The sequence below is a fragment of the Anolis carolinensis genome, unplaced genomic scaffold, assembly GCF_035594765.1.
Source record: "Anolis carolinensis isolate JA03-04 unplaced genomic scaffold, rAnoCar3.1.pri scaffold_7, whole genome shotgun sequence".
NCBI classification, from domain to species: Eukaryota; Metazoa; Chordata; class Lepidosauria; order Squamata; family Dactyloidae; genus Anolis; species Anolis carolinensis.
In genome coordinates, this window is record NW_026943818.1 from 12,209,982 (window position 1) to 12,236,347 (window position 26,366).

The 26,366-nt window shown below is 42.8% G+C and overlaps 1 protein-coding gene across 2 annotated transcripts in view; it reads left to right on the plus strand.

Moving 5' to 3' along the window:
• col5a1 (collagen type V alpha 1 chain) overlaps positions 1-26,366 on the plus strand; it is a 180,029-nt gene that overhangs the window by 116,462 nt on the left and 37,201 nt on the right. For both annotated transcript variants that reach the window (XM_062960419.1, XM_062960418.1), the window contains exons 29-39: positions 2,772-2,825; positions 3,054-3,161; positions 3,344-3,397; positions 14,285-14,338; positions 14,783-14,827; positions 16,333-16,386; positions 18,633-18,677; positions 19,606-19,659; positions 19,780-19,833; positions 23,356-23,409; positions 25,037-25,144. In XM_062960419.1, coding sequence (XP_062816489.1) covers positions 2,772-2,825; positions 3,054-3,161; positions 3,344-3,397; positions 14,285-14,338; positions 14,783-14,827; positions 16,333-16,386; positions 18,633-18,677; positions 19,606-19,659; positions 19,780-19,833; positions 23,356-23,409; positions 25,037-25,144 — 684 coding nt within the window. The remainder of the gene's footprint in view (positions 1-2,771; positions 2,826-3,053; positions 3,162-3,343; positions 3,398-14,284; positions 14,339-14,782; positions 14,828-16,332; positions 16,387-18,632; positions 18,678-19,605; positions 19,660-19,779; positions 19,834-23,355; positions 23,410-25,036; positions 25,145-26,366) is intronic.

The window sequence follows — 26,366 nt, forward strand, 5'->3', positions numbered from 1 at the left end:
TCTTGTTTGCTGTGTCATAATAATAAAATAATAATAATAATAATAATAATAATAATAATAATAATAATAATAATAATAATAATATCATCCGAAAATACATCACACAGTCCTAGACACTTGGAAGTGTTCGACTTGTGATTTTGGGATACAAAATCCAGCATATCTATCTTGTTTGCTGTGTAATAATAATAATAATAATAATAATAATAATAATAATAATAATAATTTATTTACACCCTGCCACAATCTCCTCATGGGGACTCGGGCGGCTTACATGGGGCATACTTGAACAAAATAAACAACAACATAACATAAATCACAGTATAAAAAGGTAGAAACAGTCATACAATATGGAACAGGAATATTATAACAACTAAAAACCAGTCAACTTTAACACACTGCGTCACCAGAGGGCCCCCAACATAGGTTAAAGCACCATAAATAAATAAATATAATAGGGCTTCATGAGACCAGTCGCTCTCATTGAAACAGTGTGAGGCTGCAGACCATATTTTAGTCTTGGGATCCACGGGTGGTCCACGGACCATAGGTTGGGAACCACTGCTGAATAGGAACCAGGATTTTATACCCCAAAATAATGGTTTGGGGACATTTGAATGTTCTTTGTTTCCCATCATGAGTAGATAATGATTTGAATTATTTATGAATAAAATAGTCTGGGATTTAGATCCTGGAAACTCACGTACAAATGATCTCCCCCCGTCTCGCCGTTTGCAAAGGAAATCCGCTTCTGAGCTCCTTTGTAGAACGGGGTTGTAATCTTCAATTATGTCGAGAGCGGATTCCGATTTACACCTTTTGGGAAGCGGAGAGAACTAAGCCGCCGGCGTCGGAGCAGCGATTAAAGCGAGAGCTTCGACAGTGTGTTTCGAGTAGTCGGTCACATTCTGTGTTATATTCTAGACCCATCCCAACCTCAGATCCCCCCCCAGCTAACATTTGTTGTCCATCCTGAGCAAATTTGACAAATATAACCACTAGGCATGTCCGATCGATGAAAAAAATGTTTCAATTCTCGTTTCTAAAGTAGGGGGCGCTGGAACTTTGATATAGAAAGTATTTCCGATTTTTTCACCCAAAAATTTTGGATATTTCCGAAAATTCGTAATGATCCTAAATGTTTCTAAAGTGGCGGACGCGCATGCGCAATCGCCAAAAAAAAGGAACCGGGGGGGACTTTTACAGGGCTCTCCCGCCCTCATTTCTTGAGCTATCGTCATCAACCCTAGCCCCCACCTTTGCATCCATCGTGGAAGCTTCTGATTGGCTGGGGAGCGGCAGCCATGTTAGGCTGCGCTAAGCTCCCATTCTAGGTAGGTTGCAGAAACAAAAATATATTTAAAATGGCTTCGAAACATTAAGAGACAATTAGAGAATGGGCCAACAATGGTTTGAATTACATTGCCGGTTGCACTGTGAGACAATGTCTCGGAATGTGTATCAAAAAGCGAGAACAATCCGAAATAATTCCGATATACGATTCAAAACGATTTTTTGGACATGTCTAATAAAAACCGTGGGGCACCTGAACCCTCCGATGTTGTTCTTGGGGCTTAGCGCATCACATTTAGTGCCCGACAAGCTCGTTTTAGGACTCCATCTCTCTATTGATGGATCCTCCGCAGTTAAGCTCATGCCGAGCGGAAGAAATACGAGCATCGTTCCTGATTTCTCCCCCCAAAAATGGGAAGGTTGTGATAATTGGTTGCCATGCTGACAAAATCCCAGTATTTATATCAACGGAGGGGACAGTCTTAGCTACTGGTTGGAGAGAATAAAGGTACCCCCGGGATTTCATTAGACTTGGGAAGCTTCGACAAGACGTCCTCCACCGAAACATTTCTGATGTATGTCAGTGTCATTACCAAAGCTTGCCCTGTTTGTGCTGCAGCAACAAATCCTCGGATCATTGTGAAGCTTATTTGGAGGAAGGGAAAGTACGAGGGTTGAATGAAAACTAACGCCACCACCTTCGTGACTTGGGTTTGGATGGGAATATTTTAATAAATCAAATGCAGGAATATTTATTAATTTATTTATTCCCAATATTTCTATCCCGCCCTTCTCCCCAAGGGGACTCAGGGCGGCTTACACAACTGGCAGGATCACTACCAGTATATCATCTATATATATAAAAAGGTAATGGAATCACGGCACCGGACAAAACAACTAAACTAAACGCCCCACAACTTTGAAAATTGACAGCACAATCTCTCATCCATGCCTCTACGTTCATACAACAAAAAGAAAAGAAAAATTAAGTCCTAGCCACAGCAACGCGTGGCCGGGCACAGCTAGTAATACAATAAATTAATAAAACAGTTAAAATAGTTAAATAACATAATAAAATACAATATATAAAATAATCCTTAGAATGTGCACTTTAACTACTTTAATTCACTTTTCCACATAATCACCAGACAATTGGATACATTTCTGCCAACGATGAACACGTTTTCTGAAGCCGTCGCAGAAGAAGTCGACATCTGATAGCCAAGCAAAGCAATCATGTGACCTACGCGTTCTTGCGAAATGCCGATGATGCTTGAAATTTCTCTCTGAGTGATACGACAATTGTCCTGAATCAATCTGTCAACCTTTTGCTTGTGAAACTCGGTGGTTGCTGTCACAGGACGTCCAACTCTTTGTTTGTCGCGCAAGTTAGATGTTCCCACCTCAACGTCATTACACTTTCCTCCTTGTTCATCTTGCGTTTTGTCATACTTTCTCCTCTTGTTTCCTTCATCCAGGGTGAAGATGGCTTCCCAGGTTTCAAAGGTGACATGGGCATCAAAGGAGATAGGGTGAGTCAGTGGAAATCTAGTTTTCTCCATTTGTGTGTATAGGCTATGGGTGAAATGGGAAGGTTGCTCCCAGTAAGAATCTACCTCTTTAGCCACCAAATTTCTAGGAAGTCGTATCCATCATAAATTGTCACCAGGTTGGCTTCAACTTATGGTGACCATATGAATGGGAGATGTTTAAGATAGTTTCAGATTCTCTAAATTCACCTCTTCTTTGATTCTTATCAGGGTGAAATTGGCCCTCCCGGTCCAAGGGGTGAAGATGGGCCCGAAGGCCCGAAAGGTCGTGGTGGGCCCAATGGCGAACCTGGCCCATTGGGTCCTTCAGGAGAAAAGGTAAGAGTTCTCCAACTTGAAAAGAATCCCAGAAGCCCTCTCACGTTTTAGATGTTAGCCTCGATTCCCCCTTCCTCATTTTTCTCCTCCCAAGATCCCGACTTTTGTCCTTTAAGATGACTCTTGGAGTTATTTCATGGGTGGGATTCCAGAAACATATATATTTTGGTTCTTTTTTCTAGGGTAAACTTGGAGTTCCTGGTTTGCCGGGCTACCCTGGAAGAATCGGGCCCAAGGTAAGGCTATACTCATACATCTATTGACCTCATGTATACGTTAAGGGTCAAATGTATGGATTTTAATATGACCCATGGATAGGTTGAGGGTCTTTCCAATGGAAATTGACAATAGAGCCTCACTGGAGGACCTAGAGATCCCTTGAAAGGTGCCGTCTCTAAGAATCTCAAGGTCTTCCAGCACAAGATTTTGTTGAGATTTAAGCTCGTATCTATGTCTTTTAATATATGTGTTTTGATAGTTTTATGTTTCTATCTACATATTTTAACCATGTTGTACTCCGCCTCAAGCTTGGAGGTGAGGCGAGTAAAAAATAAAATGCATTACTATTAATCTGGTGGGAAAAGACCACTGAGTTGGAGGACCAAGAGATTCCTAGAGATTATATGAATCAAATCCGTGACTCATCAAACCTGCCGAAGTTAAACTACAGAGTCGCTTTAGAGGACCTATCGATTCTTAGAGAAGCACAATTGGACACAACTTAACTCATGGTTGAAGAAGACCATAGTCTCCCTGGAGGACAATCCCTACTAACATGGAAAAAACATGAATACAAAAGACACTATAGGTCCTCCAGTATGGTCAATTTCTACCATAAAGCTCCTCCAGGGTGATTCTATGGTCAACTTCCATCATAGAGGTCCTTCAAAGTGATTCTATGGTCACCTTCCACTATGCAAGTCCTCCAGCATGATTCGATGGTCAACTTCCATCAAAGAGATCATGCGGAGTGATTTTATGGTCACCTTCCAGTATGGAAGTCCTCCAGCATGATTTTGTGGTCAACTTCCATTATAGAGATCCTCTGAAGTGATTTTATGGTCACCTTCCACTATGAAAGTCCTCCAGTAGGATTCTGTGGTCAACTTTTATCATAGAGGTCCCTCGGAGTGATTCTATGGTCACTTTCCACTATGGAAGTCCTCTAGCATGATTCTATGGTCAACTTCCATCATAGAGGTCCTCTGGAGTGATTCTACGGTCACCTTCCACTATGGAAGTCCTCCAGCATGTTTCTATGGTCAACCACCATCATAGAGGTCCTCCGGAATGATTCTATGGTCACCTTCCACTATGGAAGTCCTCCAGCATGCTTCTATGGTCAACCGCGATCATAGAGGTCCTCCGGAGTGTATCTACGGTCACCTTCCACTATGGAAGTCCTCCAGCATGGTAAACTTCCATCATAGTGGACCTCCAGAGTGATTCTACGGTCACCTTCCACTATGGAAGTCCTCCAGCATGATTCTGTGGTCAACTTCTATCATAGAGCTCCTCTGGAGTGATGTAATGGTCAACTTCCATCATAGTGTACCTCCGGAGTGATTCTATGGTTACCTTCCACTATGGAAATCCTCCAGCATGATTCTATGGTCAACTTCCACTATTGAAGTCCTCCAGCATGATTCTATGACCAACTCCTAAGTCCAAGGAGCTCTGCAGCTGAGAAGCTTTTCCAGGTCCCTCTTTCTCAATGGCTGTGAATGCCGGAGCAAACCTCAGCCTCAGTCCAAATGGCCTATGTTTGAAGACACAGAGTCTTCCTCTGGTGCCAAAGAACTGATTTGAAGGCGCTTGAGACTCCTCAACGTTGTCCAGCTTGGCCCTGAACATGAAGCATAAGTCTCAAGGGTAGGAACCTCAGAATTGGTGCTGAGAGGTAACTTAATCAAGGGCTTTAGAGCCAAGTCTCTCTCTCATGTCCATCTGGTAGAAAGCTTGATGGTGGAATGTAAAAAAGGAAACACTGTCCTACTCCAGGAAGAGGTGGAGCCAAACAATTGAGCTGAGGAAGCAATATAACTGGTGCAAATTGTTAATGTGGGATTTGTGTATTGGTAGTGTTTAAATGAAATTTGTGTCTTGCCTGTATTGCATACTGATTGCATCATCCAGAGTGTACTATAGTCTAGAAAGACTTAGAATTACTAAGAAGCTGTGATGACCTTGATGTGTGGCTGGAGCTGAGGAGTGTCCAGACACAAGTGTGGGTGCATTGCTAATTGCATCAGTTCTGTTCTGTGTTGAGCTCTGTCTGCCTAGAGTGAAAGTCAAGTCCTGTGTTCATCTGCAAGTCTGTTTGTTTTGTACAGTAAAACTTGTATATAGTTTTACCATCGTCTCTGATGTCTCTTCGTTCGGCGTTCCACTGATTCCATCCAACTACTGCTGCGCTGCGAATTGCTCTGACATTTGGTTATGGGCCCAGACTGCCCAGTTCCTAGACTGGTCAGATCCTACAACATTGATTGACAGCTATAAATAACCAATCAATCCAACTACATTTACAGGGTAAAGGCAAAATCAGGTATGATACAACAATTCAAATTATACATACGCCTACGACCTAAAAGAAAATTGGTTAAAGATGTTTTACCAATGGCATATGACACCGAAGAAAATTACAAAATTTGCAAAAGATAAGAATATCAAATGCTGGAAGTGTGGGAAAAGAGATGGTACCTATCTACATATGTGGCGGACCTGTGAAAAAATAAAACCCTCTTGGAGAGAGATACATAACAAGTGTCAGAAGATTCTAAAAATAAAAATTCCTTTAGTTCCAGAATACTTCCTATTGGGGATGTCCAACATGCAATGGGGAAAGAACGAAGATAAAATATTTACTTATTTAACAACCGCAGGTGTAATACTTAAAGTGCTGAATGAATCCTAAAAACAATCCAGAGGGTCTACTGCTTAATAGGTAAATAACATGATCCCACAAGGATCAGTCAACGAAGGCCTTCTGGAATAGCCAAGTTTTCAGGCTCTTCCTGAATGAGAGTAGGGTAGGGGCCTGCCTAATCTCCCTGGGGAGCGAGTTCCAGAGCCGGGGGGCCACGGCGGAGAAGGCCCTCTCCCTCGTCCCCACCAACCGCAACTGCGAAGTTGGTGGAAGCGAGAGGAGGGCCTCCCCCGACGAGCGAAGAGGTCGTGCGGGTTCATAGGGGGAAATGCGGTCTCGAAGGTAGGTGGGTCCCAAACCGTTAAGGGCTTTGTAGGTGATAACCTGCACCTTGAATTGGGCTCGGAAAATAAATGGCAGCCAGTGGAGCTCTTTAAACAGCGGCGTTGAGCGCGCCCTGTAATCTGCCCCAGTTAGAAACCTGGCAGTTAGAAACCTAACTATTTTATGTTTGCAACATAGAATCATAGAATAGTAGAGTTGGAAGAGACCACATGGGCCATCTAGTCCAACCCCCTGCTAAGAAGCAGGAAATCGCATTCAAAGCACCCCCGACAGATGGCCATCCAGCCTCTGCTTAAAAGCCTCCAAGGAAGGAGCCTCCACCACGGCCCGGGGAGAGAGTTCCACTTGTGAACAGCCCTTCTCACAGTGAGGAAGTTCTTCCTGATGTTCAGACGGAATCTCCTTTCCTGTAGTTTGAAGCCCTTGTTCCCTTGTGTCCTAGTCTGCAGGGCAGCAGAAAACAAGCTCCCTCCCTCCTCCCTTTGACTTCCCTTCACGTATTTGTACATGGCTCTCATGTCTCCTCTCAGCCTTCTCTTCTGCAGGCTAAACATGCCCAGCTCTTTAAGCCGCTCCTCATAGGGCTTGTTCTCCAGACCCTTAATCATTTTAGTCGCCCTCCTCTGGACGCTTTCCAGCTTGTCAACATCTCCCTTCAACTGTGGTGCCCAAAATTGGACACAGTGTGATTCCAGGTGTGGTCTGACCAAGGCAGAATAGAGGGGGAGCATAACTTCCACTCAATAAAAATTTATTTAAATCGACAATTCAAATCTTGCAACTTACAGTTCGACATATAGATGGGGCCACTCGCGCCGTCACAACCAGTGTGGAGGGCTGACTTTATTTACCGCTGGCGAAATTCGACACTAACGACTCACAATCCAGGAAATCAAACACGTACGTCTAGCAATCTAGGTCAAATTGATTTTGCTCGTCTTGGCAAATTTCGAGGAATCTCGGGGTAAACATGCTCATAATAAGCGGGCCCTTCAAACTGAGAGCTTCTGGTGCGAAGCTGCGTGATCACGCTCTTGAATTATTGAGCAGAGATCCTCCCGGAGGGAACAGGAAATCAAAGCGTCCCGGGCCGCTCGGAGGGAAGCGTTTGATGATGCCAAGGATTGCCTCCCTCTGCATTTCCAGGAGGAAGGAGAACACCAAAAAAAAAAAATCCCACATTGCTGTCAGTACAAGTCGTTAGATAATTAATTAAGCAGAATAGCTAATGAGGCCGAGCCACGAAAGCGATGGCCCAGTTTCCAGGATGAAAGGCACCCACCAGCTCCGCCTCACCGCTTTCATTTTTGGAGTTGCTGTCAAACGTTTCTATTACAGTAGAGTCTCACTTATCCAACATAAACGGGCCGGCAGAATGTTGGATAAGTGAATATGTTGGATAATAAGGAGAGATTAAGGAGAAGCCTATTAAACATCAAATTAAGTTATGATTTTACAAATTAAGCACCAAAACATCATGTTATACAACAAATCTGGCAGAAAAAGTAGTTCAATACACAGTAATGCTATGTGGTAATTACTGTATTTACAAATTTAGCACCAAAACATCATGTTATACAACAAATCTGGCAGAAAAAGTAGTTCAATACACAGTAATGCTATGTGGTAATTACTGTATTTACAAATTTAGCACCAAAATATCATGATATATTGAAAACATTGACTACAAAAATGCGTTGGATAATCCAGAACGTTGGATAAGTGAGTGTTGGATAAGTGAGACTCTACTGTATTACTATTATTATTTTTTTGCAATAAATCACAGGAAACTCCCCGAGTGAGAAGCTCAGGGTTTTCAATCAGAATCCCTGGAAATGTGAATTTTTTGTCAATTAACCATACAGTAGAGTCTCACTTATCCAAGATAAACGGGCCGGCGGAACCTTGGATAAGCGAAAATGTTGGATTAAGAAAAAAGCCGATGAAACATAAAATTACATTATGATTTTACAAACATCATGTTTTCCAACAAATTGACAAAAAAGCAGCTCAATACACAGGAATGTTATGTAGTAATTACTGTATTTACGAATTTAGCACCAAAATATTGCAAGATTTACTGCAAAAATATTGACTACTAAAAGGCAGACTGCCTTGGATAATACAGAACATTGGATAAGTGAAGCTTGGATAAGTGAGACTCTACTGTATTTCCTTCTTTTTTCGTGTGTAATCATCACAAGAAATTCCCTCTTAGGGTTGTTGTATTTTTCTGGGCTGTGTGGCCATGTTCCAGAAGCATTCTCTCCTGACGTTTCACCCACATCTATGGCAGGCATCCTCAGAGGGTGTGAGGTGTGGAGAAACTAAGCAAGGGAAGTTTATAAATACAGTAGAGTCTCACTTATCCAACACTCGCTTATCCAACGTTCTGGATTATCCAACGCATTTTTGTAGTCAATATTTTCAATATATCGTGATATTTTGGTGCTAAATTCATAAATACAATAATTACTACATGGCATTACTGCGTATTGAACTACTTTTTCTGCCAAATTTGTTGTCTAACATGATGTTTTGGTGCTTCATTTGTAAAATCATAACCTAATTTGATGTTTAATAGGCTTGTCCTTAATGCCTCCTTATTATCCAACATATTCGCTTATCCAACATTCTGCCGGCCCGTTTATGTTGGATAAGTGAGACTCTACTGTATAAGGTTTATAAGGGGGGAAGAACTCTTGTCTGTTGGAGGCCAGTACGAATGTTGTAATTAATCACCTTGATTAGCATTAAATGGCCTTCCCAGCCTCACATCCTGGCCTGGGGGAATCCTTTGTTCAGAGTCGTTAGCTGCCCCTGATTGATTCCTGTCTGGAATTCTTCTGTTTTCAGAGTGTTGCTTCTTATTTACTGTTCTATCGTGTCAGACGACACAGAGAAGCCATTGAAATCCGCAAGCATGTGGACAACTTCAACAGAAAAGAGGAAAGCATGAAAAAGAACAAAATCTGGCTACCAGTATTAAAAAAAAAACTCAAAAATCAGAACAGTAAATAAGAAGCAACACTCTGAAAACAGAGGAGTTCCAGACATGAATCAATCAGGGGGCAGCTAATGACACTGAACAAAGCATTCCCCCAGGCCAGGATGTGAGGCCAGGAAGGCCATTTAATGTTAATCAAGGTGATTAATTACAACATTCGCACTGGCCTCCAACAGACAAGAGTTCTTACCTCCACCCAGATATATAAACCTTCCTTGCTTAGTTTCTCCATACCTCACAACCTCTGAGGATGCCTGCCATAGATGTGGGTGAAACGTCAGGAGAGAATGCTTCTAGAACATGGCCAGACAGCCCGGAAAACACACAACAACCCTGTGATCCCGGCCATGAAAGCCTTCGACAAGAAATTCCCTCTTATCTGGTTTTCGCTCAAAATGCTTAGAAATGTGAATTTTTGTTCATTATCCGTATTTCCTTTTTCGTGCGTGTAATAATCCTAAGATTATTACTTCACTAGGAAACCCTTGTGTAGCTTTCGCTCAGAATGCTCAGAAGTGGAAATTATTGTTAATTAACCATATTTCCTTCTCCTTTTTTGTGTAATGTTCACAAAATATGCTCTTGTCTGGATTTTGGAAATCGGAATTTTCATTGCTCATATGTCTTCACATCTAAAATGTCATTGACTGTAAGACATACACTAATTTCAGTACTACCAACAGATATAGCTATACGTACACACACACACACACACACACACACACACACATATATATATATATATATATACTACCTTGGGTACCTGGCGTTGCCAGGGTTAGTTGAAAAAAGGGGTCTTTAAAAAAGGGCTGAAAAACTAGGCTTATACTCGAGTATATACAGTACTAGCTGTGCCCGGCCATGCGTTGCTGTGGCATCATCCTAAATGGGATTCCTAGGGGAATCCTTTGTTGGGAGGTGTTAGCTGGCCCTGATTGTTTCCTGTCTGGAATTCCCCTGTTTTCAGAGTGTTGGTTGCTAGGAGACAAAGTGGGCGGGGCCTAAAAGGGGCAGGGCCTATTCTTCTGACTGGCAGCCAGGGTTGAAAACGGTTCTTCCTCGGCATCTAATTTGGACTTTATTTGTCTAGGTTTTTTGTTTGAAAGACATAGATGGGATGACTATGTCTTTTGTGGCCAAATTTGGTGTGATTTGGCTCAGTGGTTTTGTTGTTTACTCAGTCCCACAAACGTACATTACATTATTATATATATAGACCAGCTGTGCCCGGCCACGCATTGCTGTGGCGTAGTATGGTGGTATGGGAAATAAAGTATTGAAGAATTGGTGGTAGTTAGGGTAAAGGGTAAAGGTTTTCCCATGACATTAAGTCCACTATAAATGGGTTCTATAGCTGTGTGGTAGGGCCTTGAGTCTACACTGCCATATAATCCAGTTAAAATCAGATAATCTGTATTTTATAGGCAGTGTGGAAGAGGCCTAAGTGAGGCCTAACTCTGCCTGTCCCCTGGGCTGTGTGAAAAGGTCTTGAGTCTATACTGTCATATAATCCAGTTAAAATCAGATAATCTGTATTTTATAGGCAGTGTGGAAGAGGCCTAAGTGAGGCCTAACTCTGCCTGTCCCCTGGGCTGTGTGAAAAGGTCTTGAGTCTATACTGTCATATAATCCAGTTAAAATCAGATAATCTGTATTTTATAGGCAGTGTGGAAGAGGCCTAAGTGAGGCCTAACTCTGCCTGTCCCCTGGGCTGTGTGAAAAGGTCTTGAGTCTATACTGTCATATAATCCAGTTAAAATCAGATAATCTGTATTTTATAGGCAGTGTGGAAGAGGCCTAAGTGAGGCCTAACTCTGCCTGTCCCCTGGGCTGAGTGGGCGGAGCTTAGCCTTCTAACTGGCAGCAATTGGATAAAAACAATTCTTCCTCTCCCTCTAATTAGGACTATATTTTTCTTTTCTTTTTGTTGTATGAACGTAGAGGCATGGATGAGGGGTTGTGCTGCCAAGTTTAGTGTTTCTGGAATGTGCAGTTTTGTTGTTTTGTCCTAGGCCGAAATTTCATTACCCTTTTATATATATAGATTGTATGTATATATAACTTGTAAGCCGCCCTGAGTCCCCTTCGGGGTGGGAAGGGCGGGATATAAATGTTGCTAATAAATAAATACATAAATAAATGGACACCCCAGCTACACACATACAGACATATTTTCACTTTTATTATGTGTATAGATATCTTATCATCCACGAGTCTCCCTTTTGAGAGATGTTTATATGAGTGCATCAGAATCAAAGAAATGCGGTATCCTTTTTTGTTCATGTTTACTTCCCCTCTCGATTGTTATTCCCCACTGTTGGCTTTTATTATTCATGTTTAATGTTCAGAAAAATAGGTTCGTTTGAAGCAAGGGGCATAATTAACCGCCAAAGCTCCTTTTCCGCTGCGGGTGTTTGCTTGGTTTCCTCCGTTGCCCTCCTCGGTTGGCGTAACCTTTCTTAGCGGGCCCTTCCGCTCGTTCGCAGCTCGCCAACCTTCAAGGCAAAGGCTCTTCTGCCAATTCAATTTATTAGTCTGTTTGTTCTGGATCCTGCCTCCTTCTCTGACAGATGCTCTGCCGTTTCCAATAGCAACCGCTCGGATTTGGTGGCAACATACCTGGGCGACACCTGCGCCGAGGCACTCAGCCGTAAAGGCATCCCGCCAAAGATGAGACGCAATAAAAAACATTGCACGAAGTCGTCAATATATATAACATTCCCAAATTGCAAAGGAAAATGTTCTAATCCAAAGGGCCCTCCATATCCTTCGATTCAGCATCCATGGCCAAACTTTGAAACTATTTTAATAATTATTTATTTGACAAATGTCAAAAAATATTAAAGATAAAAATACCACTACTCCCAGAATTCTTTCTATTGGGCATGACGAATAACCAATGGGGAAAGAATGAAGACAAAATCTTTACACACTTAACAACAGCTGCCAGATTAGTTCTTGCAAGATTATGGAAACAGAAATTAATACCCAAAGTGGAAGAATGGATAAAAAGAATATGGGATATAATGAATATGGACTACCTAACGTTCCTGCTATCAACAACACAAAATAAGCCAAAAAAAGGGATAGATTGGACTGGATGAAGAAAGAAAAAGTTAGAATATTGTTATAAAGCCCTTAACGCGAAGGAGAAGTGTCAACTGTCGACACAAAAAAAAAAAAGAATGATACCAACAACATAAATAATACAAATAGTTACGACAACTTTATAGAGAAGAATGGAAGTCAGGAATCGACAAGGACCCTGACCCCCCCTACCCTTATTACCCATTTCCCCCTTACTTTCTACCATCCCCTCCCTACCCCCCATCCTTTCTCCCCCCCCCATACTTTCCTAACCCATTTTATTGTTACTTTCAAAATTTAATAAAAATTATTTTAAAAAAAATAATTATTTATTTGTATTTAATTCGAACAAAGATATGTAGCACAACACTATTGAAATACAGTAGAATCCTGCTTATCCGAGCTCCGCTTATCCGATAGTCTTATCCGCTTATCCGATGGGCTCGGGCTGTGGCGCAGGCTGTGGCGTAGTTGGAGAGCAAGCCAGCTGTAACCAGCTGCAATGAGTTACTCTGATCAGGAGGTCATGAGTTCGAGGCCCGCTCGGAGCCTATGTTTGTCTTGTCTTTGTTCTATGTTAAAAGGCATTGAATGTTTGCCTATATGTGTAATGTGATCCACCCTGAGTCCCCTTCGGGATGTGAAGGGTGGAATATAAATGCTGTAAATAAATAAATAAATAAATAAATAAATAGTCTGTATTATCCGAGGCAAAAGTCCTCCCCCCCCCCCCCCCCCGCGCTCTCTCATTCACTCACTCACCCTGTCAGGTCCCGGTGCTGCTGGAATCCATCCGGGTGAGTGAGCAAGGGATAAAGGGCGGGCAAATGAAGGAGGGCGGCAAAGGCTCGCTCACTAGCTTGCTCGTTCTTTCCCCAGACTGGGCCCCGGTGATGCTGGACCTGGCCTGGCGAAGGAGCTGAAGGATGGAGGGTGGGCGAGTGAAGGAGGGCGGCAAAGGCCATCCCTTGCTCACTAGCTTGCTCGCTCCTTCGCCAGGCCGGGCCCCAGTGATGCTGGACCTAGCATGGCGATGGAGCTGAAGGATGGAGGGCGGGCAAATGAAGGAGGGCGGCAAAGGCCACCCTTGCTCACTAGCTTGCTCGCTCCTTAGCGAGGCTGGGCTCCGGGGCCTCCCTAAATGGGGTGCTGGACAGAGGAAAGAGTGCCTCTTCCCTTTGCCCGGCACCCGGCGGCCGTTTGGGGAGGCCCCAGTGCGTGTTACTAGGCAGCAAGCACGCACCAGGGCTTCTCTAAACCGGGCCTCCCTGTTATCCGAGCAGTTCGGTTATCCGAGATTGGGCCCGCCGCTTTATCTTGGATAATCGGAACTCTACTGTACATGCAATGAAATACACACAGGACTGGCGCCAATCAAACGCAGGTTCAAATTCTAGCTTGAAAATGACTTTTTCAAGGTTCCAAAAAAAAGCAAATCTAAATTGGACGTACCTGTACAACATCTCCATTGGGTAAAGATGAAATGCATAAAAGAAGACTCAAAAAAGAAGGTACAAATGTAATGTAACATCCGGAAATGCGACGTAAACATCCATGGTAGCCATGGATTCCACCAACCCACAGCTTGAAACAATTCTCAAAGAGGAATCATTGATTTTGTCATTTTATATCATTGCAAAACATTGGGTCTGACCTCGAAGGCACTGAAGGCCATTTCCTTATTCGTTTGGATCAAGTGGGAAACTGCTCAAACAATTTGGGTTCTTGGACCTCATGTCTCACGATGCAATGCTTGAAGTATGGTTCATTCTCATTGACTCCCCTTTCTGCTCTTCTTCCTTTTTTTAAATCTAGGGATCCACTGGATTTCCAGGGTTTCCGGGAGCCAACGGAGAGAAAGGCACACGGGTGAGAAATAATGCAATTTCTATACTTTATTATGGTCAATGAACAGCTCATAAGAAGAGGGACACAGTCCAGCACAAACACATCAGGTCTAAGGGTTGGGAAATTTCACATCGATGTAGAGCGTAAGAAACACTGGGATGTCTGTGGTGGAGAAAAAACAAAAAATCTAGGAGGTATTTGTCCCCCCGTTTCTACACTGTCCTTTTTGATTCCGCAGTCTTCCCTATCCTGCCATTTCCCTTGAGATTGATACTAGATTATCTACAAGAGCATTGTCTCAACATGGCCTCCTTTTCATTTAGAAAATGTTGTAGAAGTAGAAGGACACCTCCTGTAGACCTCTGGACTATAGGATGAAGTGCTTCTTCAAATATTAGGATACCAGGATACCTCAAAAACACCACTGAAGTAATCCCTCCTTTTCCACTCTTTCTCTTATTCTAGGGAACCCCTGGAAAACCGGGACCAAGAGGGCAACGAGGACCGACGGTATGAGATCTTATATTTCCATCTTTTGTAGTCAAAGAATTGCTCCTCAGATGATATGGTCAGCTATAGAGTGGGTGACACCTGGCTTGAAAAAACTCCATGGGTGAAAGAAATCTAGGTGTCTTAGTAGACCATGAGCTGAACCTGAGTCAACAGTGTGATACAGCAGCGAAGAATCTAATTCCAGGCTGCATCAATAGGAGCTTTGTGTCTGGATTGAGGGAAGTCAGTCCTGTGTCCAGTTATGGGCAACACAATTCAAGGAGAAGGTGGACAAGCTGGATGATAAACAAAAGGGTCAGAGGTCTGAAGGTCATAAATCCCTCTGAGGAACATCTTAGGGAGCTAAGAAAGTCTAACTTGGAGAAGAGAAGTTGAGCGGGGACAAGATAGTCATACTTAAGTATTTGAAAGGAGGGCACATTGAGGAGCTCCAGAGACAAGGTCATGGAGAAGGTGAGATAGTCATGTTTAATAGTTAAAAGGAGGGCACATTGAGGAGCTCCAGACACAAGGTCATGGAGAAGGTGAGATAGTCATGCTTAAGTATCTGAAAGAAGGTCACATTGAGGAGCTCCAGACACAAGGTCATGGAGAACGTGAGATAAGTCATGCTTATGTATTTGAAAGGATGGCACATTGAGAAGCTCCAGAGACAAGGTCATGGAGAAGGTGAGATAAGTCATGCTTAAGTATTTGAAAGGAGGTCACATTGAGGAGCTCCTGAGACAAGGTCATGGAGAAGGTGAGATACTCATACTTAAGTATTTGAAAGGAGGGCACATTGAGAAGCTCCAGAGACAAGATCATGGAAAAGGTGAGATAGTCATGCTTAAGTATTTGAAAGGAGGGCACATTGAGAAGCTCCAGAGACAAGATCATGGAGAAGGTGAGATAGTCATGCTTAAGTATTTGAAAGGAGGGCACATTGAGGAGCTCCAGAGACAAGGTCATGGAGGTGAGATAAGTCATGCTTAAGTATTTGAAAGGAGGTCACATTGAGGAGCTCCAGAGACAAGGTCATGGAGAAGGTGAGATAGTCATGTTTAGTATTTGAAAAAAGGTCACATTGAGTAGCTCCAGAGACAAGTTCATGGAGAAGGTGAGATAATCATGCTTAAATATTTGAAAGGAGGGCACATTGAGGAGCTCCTGAGACAAGGTCATGGAGAAGGTGAGATAGTCATGTTTAGTATTTGAAAGGAGGTCACATTGAGGAGCTCCAGAGACAAGGTCAAGGAAAAATGGGTTCAAATTGCAAAAATCAAGATACCAACTGAGCATTAGGAAAAAAACGTTCTGAGAGCCAGAGCTGTTGGATAGTGGAGTAGACTGCCTTGAAGTGTGGTGGAGATCTTTAAAGAGAGTCTGGATGGCCGTTTGGTGGAAGAGCTTGAATTGGATCTTCCTACATGGCATGTACTGGATGACCCATGTGGTCTCTTTTAACCATGGTTGTTGTATCTTAATAATGACTTCTCTTCTTCCCCAACCATCATCTCCAGGGTCCCCGAGGAGAACGTGGCCAGAGAGGTATCACTGGGAAACCAGGACCAAAGGTATCTTGAAGGAAGTCTTGGGCTTCTCATCTCCAAATTTTGTTCTAGACCTCTGCAAAGTGCAGTTGTTTCACTTTGGAATGTACTTAGGTTTGCTAGCTCAGAACTGTCCCCCAACCCTGAAATTTCAGTGCTGGATCCTCAGATTGAAACCAGATGAGACTTCAAAAGTGGCGGACCTTTACATTATTTATGTAACGCCCCAAGGCAACTTGAACACTGGAAACCAAACAGAGACCAATAATCTTAAAATATCTTTATTAAAACAATAATAAATTCAAGAAAGAATAAGTGGAAAGGACGAATGAGCAATAGTCCTTTAAGGAATGGTATGAATTAGTCCAAAGCATTGAAGAGATATGTCCAATATTATTGTCCAAAGTCCAGAAACCGAAACACGCTCAAAACTGTTGAAAAGTTCTTGAGCGGGGAAAACAACAAGGAAGCAGGAGTGAATAACAAAGTCCAAAGTCACTGAAAAGTCTTGGATTATAAGGCAGGCAAAAAGACTAAGCTAAAAGCAATCTGGATTCAGGAACAAGGCAAGGACGTGAATTCACTCCGGATTTACAACGGGAGTCGCAGCTCGGCTTGGCCGCCAGGAAACAGGAAACTCGGCTTGGAGAAATCAAGGAACTGGAAATCAAGGAACGTTGACACCACAAGTAGTTCACAGTGCAAGACACTTTTATAGAAGTTAGGTCTAATAACAGCCAAGGGAACCCAACTCCCCAAATGTTCCCAAAGCAATCTGCTATCCAGTATCGCCTCTAAATGCCAATCGTTGACTCCTGCGAAGCTGCTGTGTCTGGGATCTTTGTTGCTGGAAAGACTGTCTCCTGTTAAAGGATACATTCCCTGGGGAGCTTGAAACATCTGGTTCTTCCACGGGAGTAGTGTTATCAGTATCTCTCCCAATTAAGGAAGCTTCGGAGCTATCCACAGCTGGGGTCTGTAATTGGAAGGAACTTGGAGGAGATCTGGGTGAAAAGTCAGAGTAAGCTTCATCCTGGTGAAAGTTCATTTCTGAACCAGGTTCAGAGCCCAAAGGAGGCTGGGATATAACAATTGTACATATAACAGTTGTACATAGTGTGCCATTCAAATGAAATCTGACATCCCAAAGATCTGGAAGGTGAAGATGTAACGCACAGTCTCAGAGAACCTCCCCGTCTTTTGTTGTTATCGGTTGTGGTTTCCATCGCTGTGACTTTTAGCTAATTACAGCAGCTCGGCAGCGGCATGAATCTCTCCGCAGAAGTCATTATCCACTCACAATATTTATCCTCCCTTGTAAAACAGACACACCTCCTCTACGGTTTGGTTGCCGTTCCTGTTTATAAGTCACAAGGAAGGGGGAGAAAGAGGCGATGCGCCTTTATTTACGGCTGAGCATTGTTCCCAATGCAGTATCCATGCCTTTCATGGTGCAAAAGCGGAGAAACATCGATTCAAGAATTCACCTTAGGAATGCATTGAGTGCGTCCCCATAGGAATGCATTGAGTGCATCCCCATAGGAATGCATTGAGTGAGTCGCCATAGGAATGCATTGGGTAAATCCCCATAGGAATATATTGGGTGAATTCCCATAAGAATGCATTGGGTGAGTCCCCATAGGAATGCATTGGGTAAATCGCCATAGGAATGCATTGGGTGAGTCCCCATAGGAATGCATTGGGTGCGTCCCCATAGGAATGCATTGAGTGTGTCCTCATAGGAATGCATCAGGTAAATCCACATAGGAATGCATTGGGTAAATCCCCATAGGAATGCATTGGGTGAATCCACATAGGAATGCATTGGGTAAATCCACATAGGAATGCATTGAGTGAGTCCCCATAGGAATGCATTGGGTGAGTCCCCATAGGAATGCATTGAGTGTGTCCCCATCGGAATGCATCAGGTAAATCCACATAGGAATGCATTGGGTAAATCCCCATAGGAATGCATTGGGTGAGTCCCCATAGGAATGCATTGGGTGAATCCCCATAGGAATGCATTGGGTGAGTCCCCATAGGAATGCATTGGTTGAGTCCCCATAGGAATGCATTGGGTGAATCCATAGGAATGCATTGGAATAATCCCCATAGGAATGCATTGGCTGAATCCCTATAGGAATGCATTGGGTGAATCCCATAGGAATGCATTGAGTGATTACAGAGATGATTTTTCCTGATGGTAATACCTTCGGGATATTGGTAATTTATTGTTTTAATACTTTTTTGCCTCTTTTTTTCCTTCTTAGGGAAACTCTGGTGGTGACGGCCCGCCGGGTCCACCCGGAGAAAGGGTAAGATGAAAGATGAAGGGTTAGAACATTGAACATGGGGCATAATGTACTTCTTGATAGTGATATTGGACTAAACGGATCATTCCTGCCCATCATCGGAAACGGAGGAAAGAGAATTTCTTCAATGCCACTGTCGAACATTTGTCCAAGCCAAACTCCATGCTGATATCAGTGCTAAAACTTTGGACAGTGTTGGTCAGAGACTGGATTTCTGTTTCCGTTTTCTCATACAGCTTCAGGTCATCCATGTACATCAAATGCGAAATTTTGTGAGAATTCTTAGATGTTTGATAGTCGAGATTTGTTTTTTGTAAGATTGTTGACAGAGGGATCATGGCAATAATGAAAAGCAGAGGGGACAATGAATCTCCCTGGAAAATTCCTCTCCTGATGTTGACAAGTCCATAGCTTTCATTTCCAACAAACAGTTCAGTTTTCCAGTGATCTATCATGTTTTCAATAAAAGTGCCAACGTTTTTACAAATCCCGATGGCGTCCATATTAATAACAATAATAATATACCATTGTTTTGAAGATATAAATTGTGTCATACATAATGGGAGGACAAAAAATTAAACATGAGCCAACAATGTGATGCAACAGCTCAAAAAGCCAATGAGATTTTGGCCTGCATCAATAGGAATCTAGTGTCTGGTTCCAGGTAAATCACACTGTGTCCAAATCTGGGTTACACAGTGACTAAAACCACAAGAAATCTGCTTGATTGGGTCTTCAACTTTAGGTGGACATCCATAAAGACAACACCAGGTATCTCCTAGGGTTCAAAGTAGATGCTTTTTTTTTTTTTGCAGTTTATTCAACTTTTTCCATGTTTTTATGATAGAACCAATTAGAAAATTAGATGTATAGCCCAGGAACTAAATTTTTTTTTACATACTGTAATCCATCTTCTTTCTTCTCTTTCAAGGGTCCTCCAGGGACACAAGGTCCGACCGGATTTCCCGGACCAAAAGGACCTCCAGTAAGTATAATTTTTCAGTGTTTCATCATGTACTGTTTTATCCATAGTATTGTCATAGTATTGCTTTCGAGATTTTTAAAATCCAACAAAAACTTATTGAAAACCGATTGTTTTCTGTAGGGCCCACCAGGAAAAGATGGACTTCCAGGCCATCCTGGGCAGAGAGGTGAAACGGTAAGAGATCTTGAGATCTTCCAATGGTGGTCTTCACATTGCAGTTCAGAACTACCTTGGTTTTGCACCAGATTGTAAAACATTATTGGAGGCCAAGGGTTTACATGGGAATATGGAGATGTCCTGACATATGGAAAATTGTGAAATATCTATCTATTAGGCATGTCCAATTGCTGAAAAAATGTTTCAGTTCTCGTTTCTAAAGTAGGGGGCGCTGGCGCTTTGATATAGAAAGTATTTCCGATTTTTTCACCCAAAAATTTCAGATATTTCCGAAAATTTGTAATGATTCTAAATGTTTCTAAAATGGGGGATGCGCATGCGCAATCGCAAAAAAAAAAAAGGAACCGGGGGGGGACTTTTACAGGGCTCTCCTGCCCTCATTTCTTGAGCTATCCTCATCAACCCTAGCCCCCACCTTTGCGTCCATTGTGGAAGCTTCTGATTGGCCGGGGAGCGGCAGCCATGTTAGGCTGCACTAAGCTCCCATTCTAGGTAGGTTGCAGAAACAAACAAAAAAAATTTAAAATATTTTTTTAAATATATTTTAAAAATTTGGGGGGGGGGGGGATTAACGAAACATTAAGAGACAATTAGAGAATGGGCCAACAATGGTTCGAATTACATTGCTGGTTGCGCTGTGAGATAATGTCTCGGAATGCGTATCAAAAAGCGAGAACAATCTGAAATAATTCCGATATACGATTCAAAACGATTTTTGGACATGTCTACTATCTATCATCTATCTATCTTTCTGTCTATCTATCTATCTATCTATCTATCTATCTATCTATCTATCTATACACATACTAGCGTTACCCAGGTTATTAGAAAAAGGCATTGATTTTATTTTTGGATGTTAGGTATTATTAGTTTGGTGTGGGTTAACTACAAATCCCAGAATCATGGGTCAATCCTCCCCAAATCGTGCCAGTATTCAAAGTTGGCCATTTTGGGTTTGTGTGCCAAGTTTGGTCCAGATGAACATCGTCTAACTGCATTACTCTCTAGATAAGAGTAAACTACAGCTCCCAGATTCCAAGGGCAATCACCCCCAAATCCCACCTGTATTCACAGTTGACCATGTTGTTTCTGTGTGCCAAGTTTGGTCCAGATCTGTCATCAGCTGGGTTTGGATAAGGCTGAACTACAACTTCCAGATTCCAAGGGCAATCTTCCCAAACACCTGCCAGTATTCACAGTTGTCAAAGAGATACGCAAACACTATAAAGGTTCAAAACATATTCTATGTGTACAGTATGTGTATCAGAGCATCATATACATTTGACATTCATATAAGTGTTCACAACAATGATAAAGTACAGTCAACTATTGTAATACACAGCAGTATCTTACGGAATATAATGTTTCAAGAACTGAAATCTTAGAGACTTAAATGCAAAATGGAGTCAACATAGAGTATACGGTATTTGAACAATTTCTCAGGACTCCAACTGGTTTTTGTAAACAACACAGTATATGTATTAGTGTATCATGCACATTCAACCTTTACAAAATAATATATGCTAATATAATGTGAAACTAAAGGCATCAATTATAAACTCAATTGGCTTAAACCTGGCATGGAGTCAAATTGACTCAGCGTCTCTATAATATTAGAGCAATTCTTCAGGACTCCACAGGTTTTGAAACACTTGATATAGATAAACCTTGAGATAAAGATCTTTGATCCTGTGTTGAAGACGCCAAGGATATAAGATATCTCTTGGAATTGCAGTCTATAGGAAGTAGATCCAGTTTGTCATGAGTAAGCTCCCAAGCCAGGGGAACAGATTTTGCGTAGATGCCATTTCTGAGTAGGTCAAAAAAAGCTGTTTACTACTGGTTCCCGGGTTTACTTCAGTTTCAGTTAACCCTTCTTCTGGTAAGTGGCAAATGTTTTTAAATTTCTATATTGTTGGCTCTGCTTCAGATATTCTTTAAAAGATAAAAGGAAAATGATCTAATATTGTGCTCTTTATAAGATATAACATAATTTGTATAGACCTAGTGAAAATCTATATATATAAAAGAGTAATGAAATTTCGGCCTAGGACAAAACAACAAAACTACACATCCCAGAAGCACTAAACTTGGCAGCACAACCCCTCACCCATGCCTCTACATTCATATAATAAAAAGAAAAGAAAAATAAAGTCCTAATTAGAGGGAGAGGAATAATTGTTTTTATTCCAATTGCTGCCAGTTAGAAGGCTAAGCTCCGCCCACTTGGTCTCCTAGCAACCCACTCAGCCCAGGGGACAGGCAGAGTTAGGCCTCACTTAGGCCTCTTCCACACTGCCTGTAAAATACAGATTATCAGATTTTAACTGGATTACAGTATATGGCAGTGTAGACTCAAGGCCCTTCCACACAGCTATATAACCCATTTATAATCTTATATTATCTGCTTTGAACTGGATTATCTTGAGTCCACACTGCGATATAATCCACTTCAGTGTGCATTTTATACAGCTGTGGAGAAGGGGCCTCATATAATCCAGTTCTAAGCAGATAATATAAGATTATAAATATAATATGTAATAATTACTGTGATATAATAATACAGAACAATATAATCTCTAAAATCAGGACAGTAAATAAAGAACAACACTCTGAAAGCATAAGCCACAGCAACGCGTGGCCGGGCAAAGCTAGTAGACATATAAAAGGATATCAAGTGTTTCAAAATCTGTGGAGTCCTGAAGAATATACACATACTGTGTTTATAGCATATGTTTTGAACCTTTATAGTGTTTGCGTATCTCTTTGACATTGTTTAGAATAGACATCTGTGTTTATTGATTATAGTATTCACAGCTGGCCATGTTGAGTTGGTGTGCCAGATCTGAGGTCGGCTGGGTTCAGTGGTCACTGGAGAAAGGAGAACTACAATTCCCATCATCCATGGTCCATTCTCCCCCTAAACCACACCAGGATGTAAAGTGGGTCATGGGGGTTCTGTGTGCCAAGTTTGGTCCAGGTCCGTCATTCCTGTGGGTCGCATTGGCCTGTGGAAGTGGCAGCCAACCAGAAAGAAATATAGCCGCATACAAACACTGACTCTGTGTGTGTTTGTATGTGTCATTTTGATGCAAATGAAATATTCAGGTTAAAAAAACTACACTCGGTGGGAAGGAAACTCACACAATTGAAATACAGAAGATTTATATCCTTATGTCAACGATTTGGGAATTTATGGTAAGAAAATTACCTTCTCGCTCGCCAGGGAAAACGTTTCTCCGAGCTGTAGTACAAACCCGTCCTATCCCTTTGCTTCTCTCACCCATCCAACAGAAAGCATCATGTCGTCTCCAATCTCCTTCATGTTTGCTCTCCTGCGAATATTCAGATAACTCGCTCTCTCCTCTTCCGCTGTCCTTTGGGATTCCTCTCGTTCCTTCCCAGATGATAAGCCTTCTTATCGCCAGAGCGGCTTGTTAAGTCAACCGGATCATTCGAGACGGTACAATGAAGCATTTTTTTCTGCATCCGAAATGACAATATCTCGTTTTTTCACAGGGTTTCCAAGGGAAGACAGGACCCCCTGGACCTCCTGGAGTTGTGGGTCCTCAGGTGAGCTCACACCCAAGGCTACCCAGATTTTGCGGGATAGAGGGTCATCCAGTTACCTAGACGTTGGGGGGTTCTCTTACCAAAAGAGTGACAAAAAGGACCTCCTGGAGTTGTAGGTCGTCAGATGAGCCTGACCCCAAAGCTACCCAGATTTTGCGGGGATGGAGGGTCATCCAATTACCTAGACATTCGGGGGTTCTCTTATCAAATGAGTGACAAAAAGGACCTCCTGGAGTCGTGGGTCCTCAGATGAGCCCAACCCCAAAGCTACCCAGATTTTGTGGGGATGGAGGGTCATCCAATTACCTAGACGTCGGGGGGGGGGGGGGTTCTCTTACCAAATGAGTGACAAAAAAGACCTCCTGGAGTCGTGGGTCGTCAGATGAGCCTGACTCCAAAGCTACCCAGATTTTGCAGGATGGAGGGTCATCCAATTACCTAGATGTTGGGGAGTTCTCTTACCAAATGAGTGACAAAAAGGACCTCCTGGAGTCGTGGGTCCTCAGGTGAGCCCAACCCCAAGGCTACCCAGATTTTGCGGGATGAAGGGTCATCCAATTACCTAGACGTTGGGGGGTTCTCTTACCAAATGAGTGACAAAAGACAGGACCTCCTGGAGTTTTGGGTCCTCAGGTGAGCCTGACCCCAATGCTACCCAGATTTTGTGGGGATGGAGGGTCAGTTAATTACCTAGACGATGGGGGGGGGGGTTCTCTTGCCAAATGAGTGACAAAAGACAGGACCCCTGGACCTCCTGGAGTTGTGGGTCCTCAGATGAGCCCGACCCCAAGGCTACCCAGATTTTGCGTGATGGAGGGTCATCCAATTACCTAGACATTGGGGGGTTCTCCTACCAAATGATTGACAAAAGACAGGACCCCCTGGACCTCCTGGAGTTGTGGTTCCACAGGTGAGCCCGACCCCAAGGCTACCCAGATTTTGCGGGGATGGAAGCTCATCCAAGTACCTAGACATGTGGGGTTTCTTCATGCCAAATGAGTGACAAAATAAATTCTGTTTCATATGATAAATACATGTTTTTGTCTGGTTTCTGAGTTGTAAACATCGCCCGCCTGGTAATTACTTTGGGCGATACTAAAATATAATTGTCGTAATCTTCAGAAACAGGGGGCATTGCTGAGGTATCATTCAGAGCTTCATGGTTTTGCTCGTTGTTGGAAGAGGAGTGGTAGGATGAGGCCTTGAGGAATGGCGGGATCCCATAGAGATTCGATGTTAATCTTCACCAAATTTAACGAGCGAACGTCTCTGTCTCGGTGGACTTCCCGAGGCAGCTCTGTGTTTACCTTGAAAGGGTCTGAGTCCAAAGCGAGTCTGAAATCTCACTAGAAGTGAAGGTGACTTAGTTGAAGCTGTCATAGTTTGGACATCTCATGAGAAGACAACTGGAAAGGACAATGAAGCCTAGGGAAAGTGGAAGGCAGTAGGAAAAGAGGGAGACTATACTTCAGGTGGACTTACTCACTCAAGGAAACCTTGAGTTACTCGTAAGACGTGACCAGGGCTCTAGGAGTGGTCTCATTCACAGGGTTGGACTCTACGATTCTATGGAGTAAGGAGTAGATCTGGGAGTCTTTTTGATTCCTTGTTTTGTCTTCCCTCAAAGGGTCCTACTGGTGAAACCGGTCCAATGGGAGAACGTGGCCACCCTGGCCCTCCTGGACCCCCAGGTGAACAAGGACTCCCTGGTCTGGCTGGAAAGGAGGGAACAAAGGTAGGTCTGGTTTGGTTGACGTTTGTGGGGGGTATGGGCATCCATTCTGTGATTTGGGATGGGGAAACGAGATCGAAGTGACTATGTGACAGCATTGAAGAAAGAAAACGGAGATGTTGAGCTGGGCTGAAGCACCAGCAGTAATAAGATCTACAGTTCAAAGCCTGGTTGGGGTGAGCACTCGACCGTCAAGCCCAGCTCACTGTTTACCTAAGCAGTTCGAAAACAGTCTATAAGCTGTTAGTAGAGAAATTAAGTACCGCAAATTGCAGGGGAGATATTTTACAATACAATAAATAACAAGACCAGAAATGTGGTGAATGGTGACCGAGAGGAAGGAGCAAAGAGCAAGGAGGAAGTCCTGATGGCTCTTCATCATAGAGAATGGAGCAACAGCACCCCCTGTGACCGAATCTGAGCGCAACCTCAACCTCCAAGGCACCATAAAAATGGACTTCAAGACTACATACCTCCTTCTGTCTGTCTTGTTCTGTCCTGTCTCCAAACGGCATTGAATGTTTGCCATGTATGACTACTGTGATCCGCCCTGAGTTCCCTTGGGGAGATAGAGCGGAATATAAAGTATTATTATTATTATTATTATTATTATTATTATTATTATTATTATTATTATTATTATTATTTTATTATGACACCACAAACAAAATAGATATGCTGGATTTCGTATCACAAAACCACAAGTCGAACACTTCCCAAGTGTCTAGGACTGTGTTGTTGTATTTTTGGATGATGCGCGCAGATCCCAGTAGGGTGGCCTTTTGCAGTTGGCAGATCGTAATTTTGTCAATGTTTATTGTTTCCAAATGTCGGCTGAGATCTTTTGGCACGGCACCCAATGCGCCGATCACCACCGGGACCACCTGCACTGGTTTCTGCCAGAGTCTTTGCAGTTCAATCTTGAGGTCCTGATAGCGGCTGAGTTTTTCCTGTTGTTTTTCGTCAATGCGACTGTCACCTGGGATGGCAACATCAATGATCCAAACCTTTTTCTTTTCCACAACTGTGATGTCTGGTGTGTTCTGTTCCAGAACTTTGTCAGTCTGGATTCGGAAGTCCCACAGTATCTTTGTGTGCTCATTGTCCAATACTTTTGCAGGTTTGTGATCCCACCAGTTCTTTGCTGCTGGCAGGTGGTACTTGAGGCATAGGTTCCAATGAATCCTTTGGGCCACATAGTTGTGCCTCTGTTTGTAGTCTGTCT